At 42.9% G+C, this 14,494-nt stretch overlaps 1 protein-coding gene across 1 annotated transcript in view; it reads left to right on the top strand.

Annotated features, from left to right (window-relative positions):
- The window catches only part of KCNK10 (potassium two pore domain channel subfamily K member 10), a 133,557-nt gene that overhangs the window by 68,938 nt on the left and 50,125 nt on the right, over nucleotides 1-14,494 (top strand). Inside the window, exon 4 of the mRNA XM_019642290.1 lies at nucleotides 9,331-9,448. Within this exon, the coding sequence (XP_019497835.1) occupies nucleotides 9,331-9,448 (118 nt within the window). The remainder of the gene's footprint in view (nucleotides 1-9,330; nucleotides 9,449-14,494) is intronic.

Below are 14,494 nucleotides of genomic sequence, written 5' to 3'. Positions count from 1 at the left end.
GGGAAGCAATTAGACTGGAGATCAGCAGGGGCCCAACCAAGCTGGGCCTGGTATGGGATTTTACCTTGAGAGCACAGTGGAGCTGTGTCTACATTCCCAGCCACTGGGTGACATGATCTGATCAGTCAGTACATTGCCATTTGGGTCCGTCACATAAACCCAAAGAGTAACAGTGGTAGTTGTGAGCTGGTTTTAAGTCATTCATTCACTCATTCATCAACTGGATATTTATGGAGTGCCAACTGTGACACTCTGCTAAGTTTTGATCTGGATTTCTGAACCTCAGAGGTGCCAAAGCTCAAGTCTTGGGGGAAGCCTTCATGGACTTCCATGGTGGGTGGGGCCCTGTTTGGCCCCATAGCATCAGGCATTCACATTTTCCTCTACACTTTTTAGACTCTAGTGGGTGATGATGGTTTTTCTCACCTGTCTCCTTGCCCCGACTGGGAGTTGTCTCCAATTGAGTCTGTGTCTTTTATTGATGTATCTTTCATGCCCAGCACAGTGATTAGCCCAAAGAAGATACTTAATGTTTGAGGAATGAATGAATGAATGAATGAATGAATGGGGACTTCTGTATCTGTTTTGGAGACCAAGGGCTCTTTACTTAGAACCTACAAGAAGCAAAGCAGAAAATGATTTTGTTTCTGTGCAATATATGAGTAAGTCAATTTGTTTTGCTCTTGTTGTCAGGAGGACTTCTTTCAGATAATGTTTCTGTCTTCTTTATGCATGAGCAGATTCCCATGGTGTCTCCAGCTCTCAAAGCTTTACATAGTTAGGAACATAAGGATTTTAATGAAATCATAGCCCCTAAGACATCCATTCAGCAGCCTATGGAAGACCTTGCTGTGAGTTGGAGGGCAGAGCCAGATAAGCTTTCTTCTCCCCTGCGCTGGGCCATCCCTTCTTCCAAGCAGCCTTTGTGCAGGAAGTTCAGGCTGAAGCCCAGGCAGCAAGTGACCTCTGGCGAGTGCAGGTTTGGGTTCTTTGTGGCCAAGGACAAGGTTCTGACAAGTTGAAGCAACTCCCCGCAGCTGTTGCCCTTTTTTCAGGGGACTCTTTTTTTCCAGCGAAGCAGTCACACAGAAGATGGTTTGATGCGTATAAGACTGGGCCTGCAGTTCCTCTCCCCCTGCCTGTCCCTACAGGCCTCCACTTCATTATATTACTGTTCTTTTCCTGGGGTTGTTGATTCCATCACTGTTTAGTGAAGAAGCTCTAAAGCTTTTAAGCCAGAAATTAAAGAGCTAATGGAAACTGGCATGTCACTGGAAAAGTGAATTTGCAAGCGAGAATTCAATGTTCCCCCCAAAACTCCCATAAAAGTAAAACAAAAGCCCAGAAATGAGTGCTATTGTGTTCACATTTGTATACAAATGTGCATGTGTTGGCTTCTTGTTTAAAGTGAAGCGCAAATCTCGTTTAGCGAGAGTTTGATGGTGTGTGGTTTGTACAATTATTTCCATTACTTATAATTAAATGTGTTCATTTAGATAACTCATATTTACTGAATGCCTGTCATGAAGCAGGTGCTGCGTTAGGCTCCAGTGATTAGAAAAAAAATGACCAGAGGTGCAAGATGCCTACTCACTGTCTTCCAGAAGCTTCCAGCCCTGTATTAGTTGTGTTGCTAACACTCACCTGGTGTGTCTACTGGGGCCAGGCACTACTCGAAATCCTTCCTGTATTTTAAGTCATTTAATCTTTACAGTGATCCTGTGAGGGAGTGGTAGGCAACCAAAGAACAGAGAAGTTAAGTAATCTCCCCGTGCTTAAGTTGGGTGTAGACGTGGCTCTGGACGTGGGCAGCCTGGCGCGAGAGCCTGTGATTTTTCACCATGTTGTTCGATTCCCATCTGGGGAGACCGACGTGGCTGGGGTGGTTAGTTAGAGTCCAGTGTGACTGGTGCAGGAAGAGGAGGGAGACATGCAGGCTTCTATGCACGAGCTGGAGTCTCTGACTCAACTTGTGGGAGCCCCAAAAGGACCTGCATTTACCTGTGAGAAGACTGCAGAGCCTGATGGTTACCTGCCGGCTGTGCCCTAGAGGATGTGGCTCTGCGGAGGCTGGATCAATATGTTCTATTTAAAGCCAAAGTACATGAGCTTTTATTCAGGTCTGCAGTTAGGAGTAGCTTCTTAGTTTATAGGGAGAATATATTTTTCTCTCTTGTTCTCGGTGGAAATGAGCAAATGAGATAAAAAGCTTCATGATGCTGGTTAGCTTCCTGAGTAAGGTGGGGAGGGCATTACCCTTTGGTTCTTTGACAAATGAGGACCAAAAGTAGAAATTCCTACTTCTCTGTATTGTCTTTTCTTTAGGTGAGTGAAGGCGCCATAACAGATGAGCTTTAGAAAAATGTTTGCAAGCTGGACAGAGAGCTATCTGTGGGAGATAGGAGAAGGCTAGAGTTAAAAATGGATTTTTTTTTTTTTACCACATTTAAAAAATTTTTTTAGCTCAGCCATCCTGCCACCTGTTAGTAGCTCAGCGGCAGCTCAGCTCAGGCTGGGAATCGAACTGGCAACCCTGTTGTTCAGAGCTCGCACTCTTGAGCAAGCTCTTGACCAACTGAGCCACTCGGCCAGCCCAAAACAGTGGATTTTTAACCAGTCCCAGCTCTGACACTTACTAACTACTGCAACCGTGGGCAAGTTACTTCTATTTCTGTTGTCTCATGTATAGAATGGGAATAATAGTAGGATTTATTAATACAGTATTTTGTGTGTGTGTGTGAGGGTGGAATAAGATAAGAAGGCACATTGCAAATGCTGATGACTATGATTCTTTTTTATGCATAGTCTAGAGCTTTCTTTAAAGTCTCTGGGATCGTCTCCATTTTCTTGTCTGCCTCCACATCAAACTGTACTCATTAGCAAAAGGCACTGACTCCAGGTGCTGACACATTCTCTAAGGGGAATGAAATATTAATTTGGGATTGATATTGAACACTCAAAAAGAGCAAAAAGAGCAAGAAATGGTGTAACTAAATAGCTACAATGAAAATAAGGTAGCAGAGGCATCTCTGTTTTATGACGGTATTAATCATCTGTTAAAGGTCAGGCTCTCTCCAATGCAGTGGAAGGAATGGTGATCTTTGATTTAGCTCACACTTCAATAAATCACAATTCCTGTAGCTGCTTTTGTAGCCCGGTATCAACAGTTTCTCTCCCAGAAATGGGATAGACACATCTTTGATAGGAATAATTTCAAGTGCAGACATAGCAGGGCATACATCATACGTTCTCCACAGGACCAGGGTTGATTGTTCAACATCACTTGGCAAATTTGATATTCAGTCTGCAGAGGTTGAGTCCAAGCTGAGAAAAAAAGACAGCCTGAAAGTTTATTGATCTTCTCAGGAAGGGCGGACACCTAGATCCCTGCTTGCACAGTGGAGCTGATGCTTTCCTCACGGTTTAAAATTTCTCTTATTTTTTCCTTCCATTTGGAAGGTCAAAGAGCTCCCCCAAGTATGGCTGGAACCCACATGACAGTGTTTAGACAGATTGGTTATTAGTGGATACCCAGGTGCTGAGGAATTGCGTTTTATTATAGACCATTTTCTCCCCAGAAAATTAACGAATGACAGTAAGGAAAGTGAGCTTCCCTAGGACCGTCAACTCTGGATGTGAGGTCTAGTGCGCCTAGGGTTTTTCTCTCTCTTATTCTCCAAACAGACTCCTCACTCATCCTGTCCATTTTGCAGCTGGCCTTTACTCTAGATTTACAACCAGGCTGTAAAATTCTGATGAAAGCCTCGCTCCCCTGGGGACCTGGGGCAAGGCCAATATTTGCACATAACTGGATACTTAGGACAGCAGGGAAATAAACACCACCATAACATTCACCATGGCGCTGAAGGTGCCTTTCTCTTCGCCTTGTTATGGCTGGGCCTGGTTATGTGTGGGAGACTCTGAGGTGGTGTGGCCACAGGATGGCCAATCCACTCAGGCCAGCGCAGGCCTGACGCCACATTGGCTGTCTGCCTGGGTGGGAGGCAAAGGCACACATGCATGAACCCCCTTTCCCTTCTCCCTTTACCTCTCATAGACATGTGGGGTGCCCAGCCTGGGTGGGAGCCAGCCTGCTCTCCCCAGAGGCAGGGAGGTGGGCCAAGAGGATCTGAGATGGGGGAAAGAAGAACACAAAGGGCAGAGAGGAGTTGCCTTTTCAGCATTTAACATGATGACCCCCCTGTTGACAATTCTAATAGCATCCACACACTAGCTTTGCCATGTGCTGTGGGTGTGACCACGGTCGAGGGTCTCCACCAAGTCTCATGTGCCCCATGGGGACGTAGTGATGCTCACCTCATGGGGCCATCATGAGGGTTAACTGAGTTCACCTGTGCACTAGTAAATGCTCAGAAAGGATTCCTGTTATTAATATTCTTATATATGAAATGACATGGCACACTGCCAAAAGTCTTATATACATTAAAAGAAAAATACTAGCAATAACCCTGCAAGGTAGGTTTCTCATTTTAGAAATGAGAAAACTGAGGTTCAGAGAAATTGAGTAAGTTGCACAGGCTGGACATTTGCCTCTCTCACCACAACCTTTCTCTGTTGCAAGAGCAATATGCGAGGTGCTTCCATGCTGCACCTCTCGACTGAAGCGGAGACTTTTTGGAATCAGCCACAGAAGAGCTTGGGGTGGCGCCAGGTCTCCTCTCTGATACCTTCCTGCTATTGTTTGAGCTATTATGATGTGGCCTTGCACGGGGACGTACACTTGCCTCACCAGTGCCAGCATCTTCCATTCTGCTGCTGTGAGATATTTATATATGAAATATCTGCAGCAGGAGAAATAAAAAGCAACTGTGGCGAACAAATGAATACCAGACTTCCACTTCCTATCTGAGGCCCTTCTGCCACAAATGTGTGAGAAGGTGGAAAGGTGCTGCCGGGGTTTTGAATCATTAGGGGCATTTTTGAGTTGTAATGCCTGTGGCCTGACCATATGCCTTTTGTGTGCCTCTCTGGGTCTGTGGCTTTCCTTCTGTCCATTAATGGCTGAAAGTTTGCTCACTTTTAATACCTTTTTGAAGCCACTGTTCACAACCACCCCTTCATCCTGCCTCAACTTCTGGCTAACGACTTCATAAATCCCTTTGCTGACTATGTCTCCTTGGGACCAAGAAGGTTGTAGACACAGAGCCGCCTTTGTGCCCTCAGATGAGGAGTCCTTTCCTTTGGTTCCAGTGGTGTAAGCTATTAGTCAAGTGACTATACATCCTAGGCTGTGCCTGCCTTGTGGTCCCAGCATGAAGAGAGTCCCCTTCTCACTCTGCACGTATCCTGGATTGGGCCATAAATCAAAGGATCACCCTAGCTTTTAGTGTCCATGCATACGGCACCCATCGGTGGCATTCTTCAGCTAATCTCAGACAACTGAGTGATGATTGGGCTACTTTTGTGTGTCTTTCTTTTTGGTGCCACATAAGGAAACAGATTATCTCACCGAGTACACAGATCATAGGAGAAAGGCCACGGACAGTTAGTGGTCCCCTGTGGGTCATCATTCATCCCAATGTAGTGCTAGCTCTCATGATGGTATCTTATGCCATCCAGAAAGTGATTTACACAGCCCGGCATTGCCTTATGGGATTACAGCACTGCGGGAAGCTGGAGGGGGGCGTGTCCAAGGGGTCCTTACCTCCCCTCTTCTTTCTTCTTTCATATCAATCTCACTTCGTGTGAGGCTGTGGTTTCTCTGTCACACTTTCAGATGGTCCTAATGCATGGGGGTGGAGTGGGGCTAGGAGGATGGAGAGTTTTGTTTGATTTTTTAAGCCAAACAGTACACGGATCAGTTGCATCATTTCATTATCTATGTCCTCAGGCATTTCTAATGGGCTGGCTTATCTACACTTTTGCAGCCTGAATGCAGAGAGAGAGAGAGAGAGAGAGAGAGAGAAAAGCAAATGTATTTCATTTTAAAATGTTGTGCTTGAGTTCAAAGAATTACGATCATTAGAAAATATTTTAGAAGATGAATAAAGCTAGACCTATGAACTCCATCAGAAATATTCTTATTGAGCTAAAAATGATGCCATTAATTCAAGTGATAAAAGTCATTTATACTGGGCTTTCCCTGGATGTACATAACCCAAGTTTGCTGATTCATTTTAATTCTGGGGGCTTGCTGGAGTCTTTCTGACGGATCGATCTAGATAGAATCAAACCTCATTCCATATTGGGGATCGTCCAAAGCCTTAGCATGAGCTTGGTGACTGTTGAAGGGCTTATCTTTCTCCTTCTTACTTCTCATTCTAAACCACCCTCTGGCCCCACTGTGCCCACAGCAACCCTTTTATTTAATTTCCACAAAACCACTTCCCCAGGGCATTTGTGTGGATAGCTCACTGTACTGAAGATTTGGGGGAGCGAGACAGGAATTCCTATCACAGATACAATGCAAGTTAAAACTGGATACTGGATGGACGTGCTCTTCAAAAGTCCTGGGTGTTGCTGCAACTGACCTTGAACCTCCCACTTGTCAATCAATACTCCTTTCTCTCTCTTTCTTTTTTTCCTCCTCTGTTAGGGCTTTCTCTCTCTTCTCTTTCCCCTCCTTTTCAGGGCATAAAATCAAGCTTTTCCCATTTTTATTTATTTATTTTTAAATTTAATTTTTAATGCAACACAATTAAGCTCTCAACCAGCTCCAAAAGCCAAATGAAGCTTGGTGTCTCCACTTCCAAGGAAGTGGTCCAATTAGAATTGATCCCTTGTGAAGTCCCTTCTGCTGAGATTCTTGAACAATGGCCGTCCTTTCCCCTCATCTCAGTCTGGAGGTGAGCATGGGGATGGGGGAGGAGGAGTGTGTTCCGGGTACTATATGTAGAGGAAAGGGTAATACCATGGCTTTTGGCCCAGTAGGCGTTTGAATTCTAGCTTCTCTACTTCCTGTGTGACCTAGGATAAGTTCCTTAACATTCCTGAACCTGTTTTCTTATCACTAAGGTGGGGATAATATTGCTTTTTTGCAAGCTGTAGAAAGGGTAAAATGGAATAACACTTCTATAGTACCTGGCTTAATGCATGCACTCAACAAATGAGAAAATTTCCTTTCCTTTCAACTGATAAACATTTTCCTGGAGGGTTACATATGTGAACATTAAATATTTATAAATTGCATAATGCAAAAAAAAAATGAAACCTGAAAGGAATCTTACTTCAGATTTTTTCTGATGAAACAAATAATCAACTCTGCTTGTCTTTGCTGCAAATCTGTATTTTTATATGCAGCACTGGGTCTGGTTATGATGTTTATGTGCAATACTCAGCACAGTGAGACTTCTCTGTGCAGCTTCATAGAAGTTATAAATATTAGGTACTGATGGTGTGATGTGAGGCCACCTAAGAGACTGACGCCTAGAGCTGTCCCTGAGCTATTGCTTCCAGGTGGGCCCATCAGAGCTGAATAGATAATGAGGAGATAAGCATTAGTTAAGGCCTGTGGTTTGATCTGATGGTACTCACAGCAGAGTGAAAATAGATTATTTTACCAGGAAAAAGGACTCCCCATCTGTCCTTCCTCTAAAGCAGAGCAGAGTCCCTGATGAATAAATGATTGTTGTCAATTAGGCCGATTTAATCCATCAGCAGAGACAGGCTGTATGCATCCCATGCAGCCGGGTTTTAAATTCTGGGGTACCAGGGTTTATGTTAGAAACAGTGGCTGGCATAATATTTCATGTTCTTAGAGGCAGGAAAGAATCAACTGAAGACTTGAAAGAAATTTTTTCTATTGTCAGGTCAGTTGTCTGGGGGTCTGCCAAATACAGCCAGCAGCCTGCTTTTGTACAATCCACAAGCTAAGAATGGTTTTTCATATTTAAAGGACTGTAAAAAGAAGAAAATATGCAATTGAAATCATATGTGGCCCACAAAGCCTAAAATATTTACTATCTGGTACTTTATAAAAAAATTTGCTGATTCCTGGTCTAAAGAGTCTGAAGGTAAAATATAAGGATGATTGACTTTTGCAGTTGTAACATGATTTGTGGCAACCACTGTCTGTTTTTAGCAAAGCTTAGTGGGCATTATTTAGGATAAATGTAATCACATTTCAATATTTAATTGCACCTTGTTATCTCCACATGGGGTTATTCTAACTTTGTCCAGGGAACGGAGTCTCTAGCTGTTATTATAGAAGAATTAATAGCTTATATGTCTGTCACCTCCCTCTGAAGCCCCCACCTGTCACTTCCTCACTATAGCTCACCTGTTTGAAAGCTCTTTCTATCTCCTCCCCTGGCCAGAGAGGAATTGGCAGGGGCCAGCTCAGGAAGGGCTGCTGAGACCATTTTACCTTACTCTGTGCATGTCTCCTGGGAGAAGCAGGCCTGGATTAGACCCTAAATGATGGGCGTGTCGAGGGGAGGGTATAAGCAAGGATCCAGAGGCTTGAGTGACTCTCATGGAGAGGCCTGCTCGGGCTAGAGGCTTTTATAGTAGTGTGAGATGATGGTGGATCATCAGTGTGGTCAGTTTATTGGGAATTTTAAGGTGTATGGAGTTCCAAATCCAGTAGTCAGTGAGGAGTCATTGTCACTTATTCTAAAAGGGAGCAAATATGTGTTTGTGTGTGTGTGTGTGTGTGTGTGTGTGTGTGTGTGTGTGCGTGTGCGCGTGTGGTGGAGGGTGTGTGTGAAAAGACAATCATGAAACTGGCTATTAGTTAAACCCTAACTGGCTGCTGGGCTAAGCACATTACATGGACCATCTCATTTAAACCTCACAACTTTGCGAGGGAAAGTATTTCTATCCCCAGTTTACAAAGGAGGAGATGTGGGCTTCGAGAAATTGAAATGACTTGTCCAAGGTTCTGAAGTTAACAACAGCAAGAGCCAGCGAGTCTTTCTGACCTAGGACCCCAAGCTCTCAACACCTGCACTCCCGAAACAAGCTCAATGTAAGACATTCTAACACAAGACAAAAGAGTCAAAAGCAGATAAAATTCTGTCTTCCAGGAATGATCACTTTGGGTGACAATCCTGTTAGGCATCTTTCTATATATATATATATATACAAAGCAATATGTATGCAATTTGCATAACCCTGGCCTGGATTGCATAAATCTGTGCTTGCAAATTTTATATAAATGGCACCATATTATATACCCTAGTTTTCCCCCACTGAAAACTAAGTTTCTAGATTTTACTTAGTGGGTGTAAAGGATTTCGCTTTATGGCTGTCCCCTCACCCACATAACCAGTCCCCTATAGATCTCTGCAGGTTCTTGAGCAAGCAAATCCTTTTTTTGGTTTGTTTTACTTTTTAACTGAGTCTCATGCTTTCTCCCTTTCTTTGCAGCATGCCCTTGATGCTGACAATGCAGGAGTAAGTCCAATAGGAAATTCTTCCAACAACAGCAGTCACTGGGACCTCGGAAGTGCCTTTTTCTTTGCTGGAACTGTCATCACCACCATAGGTATCCATTTGCTTGCTAATCTCTTTCCCTCAGCAGACCATCCTGAGTAATGGCGCCTAGTCAATGTTTTTGTCCTCACAGAATACATGGCGGCTTGAGGTTCATAGGAGGCTTATGAAACACTGTCAAATTAATGCAGTGGTTGTACTGGCTTTCAATAAAAGGAAACGAGAACGAAGAACATTTTTCAAAGTGAGACTCAGAGGGCCTTTAGTTTGAAAAGACCTAAGGAAAAAGTTAGAGTGAAAAAGCAAATCACGAATTGGCCAGTTCAACTCGAATTCCTTTTTAAAAATTGTACTTTTTATTAAATCTATACATGAAAGAACCAGAATGTCCTAGAAAGTTTGTTTATGAAAAACAGCAGTTGCTGCCCTTCTCCCCCTTTTTCACCTCCCGAGGGGCAACCACTTTCATTTCTTTTGCTTGGTTATTTTGGTCTTCATCTCCGTGTCTGTAAATAATCACACTGTATTGTCACTTCCTGGATTTTCAGTTTTAGAGACTATTTCTTGATTTCCCATTATGGAAGATAAGCGATTAGCTCTCTTTTCCCCCATTCTACTGTAGAAGAACTCTCTTTTTGTTCTCCAATCACCACACTATAGTTTTATTAGATCAAAACTGAACACTTGCATTTTTTTGACTAGGTCAGTGCTCTTCACAACTGATCATATGATGAACTACAATGACTTCTTTCCTGCATCGATTTTTGTCTTATAATATTTATGTGTCTTTTTCTGATACTTGGAGAGTTTTGTGTTTTTGTCTTAGGGGTTAACTTTATAATTATAATCATACATCATAACCTTATTGTTCTATTCCTTAGGCAGTATTTTTACTTCCCTATTGTAGGCGATGATCTCTCTTTTTCCTCTCCTTTTCCATCACTTAATTTTAGTCGACACCACCCTTTCAGTGTGTACTTTTAAATTATTAATATTGCTTCTGCTTCTATTAGATGATTTGCCCACTTAAATTATAACTCTTGGCTCTCAGCTATCATCTATAATGTAGTCAGTGAACTTAGCATCTCACCTCCTTTTCCTCTTCCACTATCAATTATTACTCATTGTGTCATTCTGTAACATTGGGGTATATAGTTTACATTCTATTCTGTTCCCTTGATACTCACATTTGTTTTAGTTGTAGTTCTACAGTTAAATATTGTCAATGTTCACCTGTAGTCCTTTCGCCATGGTTTCCCTCATCATTAGTTGCTAGGCTGAAATGCATCTTCGGGTAGCCACTTTAAGAATGGCTCATGGGAGCGCTATTCCCTGAGTTCTTGTGTTGTTCAAAATGGCAGCATTACCCTCGAAGGGCAGTTTGGCTGCAAATGAAATCCTTGACTCACATGTCCTTTGTCAGGGGTCTTGTAGGTGTTGCTTCACTCCCTTCTGATGTTCGTGCTGCTGTGGAGGAACCCGATGTCAGCCCAATTTTTTTCCCTTTTATAAGTGACTTTATCTTTTTGTTCAGCTACTCAAAGGATCATTTCTTTATCTTTCATCTGATAACACTGCTAGGTTTTATTTTATTTCAGGGAAGTTTTCTTGGTTGTCATCTTTAAACATTTTCTCCGTTGTATGGTTTTAGTTTTGTCCTTTGGAGAGTCCAACTCCACATACATCACCACTTCTTTGCCTGTCTTTTGTTTCTATCATTTTCCCTTTGCTCCTTTTTAACTCTTAAAGTTTGGTTTTCAATGTGGTAGTTTTATCCTCTCTATTCCTTTTTCTCTGGTTTTCATGGTGCCTGTTCTGCCATCTGTTCCTTCTAATTTTATTTTCATTTTGAGGTCATTAATGGATTTTTTCCCCTTCCTATTTCTTTCTTTAATTCTGTTAGCTCCCGTTTCATCTGTGCTTGTTACCTCACTATTTCTTTCTTGATTTCTTGCATTTATGCTTTGTGATTTCTCTGTAAGCTTTCTTAGAAGTGATTACCTTATAGTTGGCCACAATTTTGTCTGGCTGGAGCAACATTTTTCTCCTGTGTATTTCATCCATTGGTAGGTTTTGCTGCTCTTTTCACATTTTTAAAAAATGGAAACTTAATATTTATGCCGGACCAGTTTCTTTGCTTGACACCAAGCAATCTGGATCTTCCTGTACCAGTTATCTGCTGAACGTTTCCATGGCGCTGGGGAGAGGAGAGCTGGGAGAAGCACGCAACTATTTAGATAGCACATCCTTAGACTCTCCTGTTTCCCGTGCTTCCTGCAAATATGGCCCATCTTTGTTACTCTTTGTATTGTCCCGCCTCTTCTGTTTTTCTGCATCAGATCAAGTTCAGGGGAGCTTCTCCTGCTCTTCTTCTTTACTCTATATTCCATACTGGGTGCTAACAGGGAGATCTGTTTTGAAGTTCAAGGTTAAGACCCTTACCTTCATACTTGGACTTTTGCTGGTACTGAGATTTGCTACAGGTGGGCTCTCTTATCATTCTCTGTGTTTCTTCTCTTTATTTTTGTCCCATGTGACTTCTGTCCAATCTCAGCTTCTTTTGGTAATCCTTACACATATAGTGGAATTGCTAGATTATATCTCTCTCCCAGCTCTGATGAAAATGAATTTGAGAGTTAATGTGCCTCCATACAATAGTGAAGTCACACTGCAATAAAAATTCTCACTCAAAAGAATGGGAGCACACAGCAGTCACCAGTCTGTCGCAGTGACAGACAGGCATCAGGAGACCCCTCTGCTCTTGCAGTGGGAGGATTCCTTCATTAACACCTGGAAGGAATTCCCTCATCTGTTGCTCCCTGAGGCCTAGCTATGCCTTCTGGAAGGTTCTTCCATCTCCCTTATAATTCATGACTACACCTTAAGAGAGTCATGCCTTCCCAGGGGGATGCACATCTTTGGTGATCGACTTCCTATTGGTACATGTTTCAGGGGCAAGGGTTGTTTTAGAGGCACAGATTTTTGGTTTTGTTTTTAGACTTAGCCTTTAGGACCTGTATTGTTTCTACACTGGTGCAATCAAGAAAGTTATGTGCAATAAGAATAAGAGAATTGTCCCTACTTTTTAGAATGCCTCTTAATCTAATTTTATTTATTTATTTATTTATTTATTAATTTTTTTTTTTTAAGATTTTTATTGGGGTATTGGGGGGAAGGGGAACAGACAAGTTGCTGTCGTTTTGTTCTTCAGTCTAGTTGTGGAGGACGCCGCTTCACTGGCCCAAGTTGGCACCATCATTGCACTCTTCCTGGGCGAGGCAGATCAGTCGCCGGCTTCTGGACGGCCGCTCACGCTGGCTGCTGGCTACATACGGTAGCCCATGGCAACCCACTACCCGTCGCCGGCGACTCATGGCAGCCCAGCTCCAGGTTGAGCTGTTGTTCAGCATCTTAGCTGTGGAGGGCAGTGTCACTGGCCCTCATATGTGGGATCCGAACCGGGGCCCTCTGGCGTCCCAAGCCAGTTCTTAACCATCGCGCCACTCGGCTGGCCCCTCGTAATCTAATTTTAAATGACATACAAGTTTCACACTTGCAAATCTGCAAACATAGTAAGATTAGCTATTACAAATATTTATTAGATGTGTGCATTACACCAGTGGGTCTGGGACCTAGAAGTCTTTACAGACACTCCAGACCAGACTGGGTTATATTAGTCCACAGTCTCACAGCACCCAGCAAAGGAAGCAGGGTGACTGGGCACCATTTGGTGTGAGGGCAAAAAGTGCTGTAAACCTCAACATTACTTGAGGTCATCTCTGTAGTGGATCAGAGAAGACAAGGTCAGATTAAACTGTGTTCAGAATTCTGGTTATTAAGATGGGGAAATGTACCATGCATTTTAGGAGGATTTATAGTAAAATAATTAAAATTGAGAAAGTCTGGGCCACTTCAAGGTGTATATTTTGGAAAATGTACTCCAGTACCCAGTATTGGATCCATGAGACATTAGCATAAAGAAGTCAGAAAAAGGAAAATTCTAATTTTCTTGCTTTATAAAATGGCTAAATCAGTGGTCTGTATAATGCGTTAAAAAACTCTATAGCTACTTTGGAATGTGCACTTATGGTGTTTACGTGTCAGCTCATTAGGATCCCATGAGCTTGGTTTATTGAACTGTATTCACTGACCCACATAAACGTTATGTGATTGAGGAATGGTGGTTCTGTCCACCTAATAAGGAACATTTGATATGTAACATTTTCTGCCTTTTTAATTTGCTAATACTGAGGGATCTTTGAGTTTGTGCAAATGACCCTAAGTCCTTGGTTTCTGCTGCCTAGCATCCATTCACTTATTCACCCTTGTCCTGATAACCCAATGTCCCCTTTTCCACTCTTGGCTCCCAGGTCCCGGGGGAAGAATCACCCAATCTAGGCTAAGAATCCAGTGTCCTGAATGTGTGTGGCCACAGTCCTTAGTTCAGAGATGGTCATGAGATCTGGATTAGCCCAATGAGAACCTCAGCTCCTCAGCTGTTACTTGGGCTTTGGAGGCATTGACTGCCTTTCTTTCTTACTGGAGGTAAATCTGGAAAGAGATTGGCCCAGAACCCTGTCAGTTACCTTCTTCCCTTGATGGATTAGTGTTGCTAGAATTCAGCTAACACTAAAGAAGTACAGTAAGAAAAGGGCAGTGATAAGTGGGGTCCTGCTCACATAGTTTGAACTTTGAATGGAGCTACCCATGAAGTGTTAAGAAACAAATGTTAAATCTCCTTCTAGAATATTTACTGGGATCAGTGCATTTCCTTTTCTGCTTAAGCCAGTCTGCATTGTTTTTTCTATTGCCCCAAACTGAAAAAGCCCTGACTAATACACACTTATGGGTCAGAGATCACGGAGTGCTGGTAAGTATCCTCTGACCTCCATGGCCACTGTCTGACCCTGCTGGCCACTGCAGCTGCCATCTTTCACCTCCTTTGGGCCATTTTCTCTAGATTCAAAACAGAGCATCCTATTGGATAAGCCGCTGGTCATGTGCGTGTGTCCTGGCTACTTTGGAAAGTGCTGCCTCTGTAGTGGGAGGCAGGGCATTGTGTCATACCTGAAGGAAAGAGAATGCTGAACAGGAAGCT

This window comes from Hipposideros armiger, unplaced genomic scaffold (genome assembly GCF_001890085.2).
Source record: "Hipposideros armiger isolate ML-2016 unplaced genomic scaffold, ASM189008v1 scaffold_67, whole genome shotgun sequence".
NCBI classification, from domain to species: Eukaryota; Metazoa; Chordata; class Mammalia; order Chiroptera; family Hipposideridae; genus Hipposideros; species Hipposideros armiger.
Note: the sequence above shows the minus strand (reverse complement) of the source record. Positions and strands in the feature narration are given on the sequence as shown.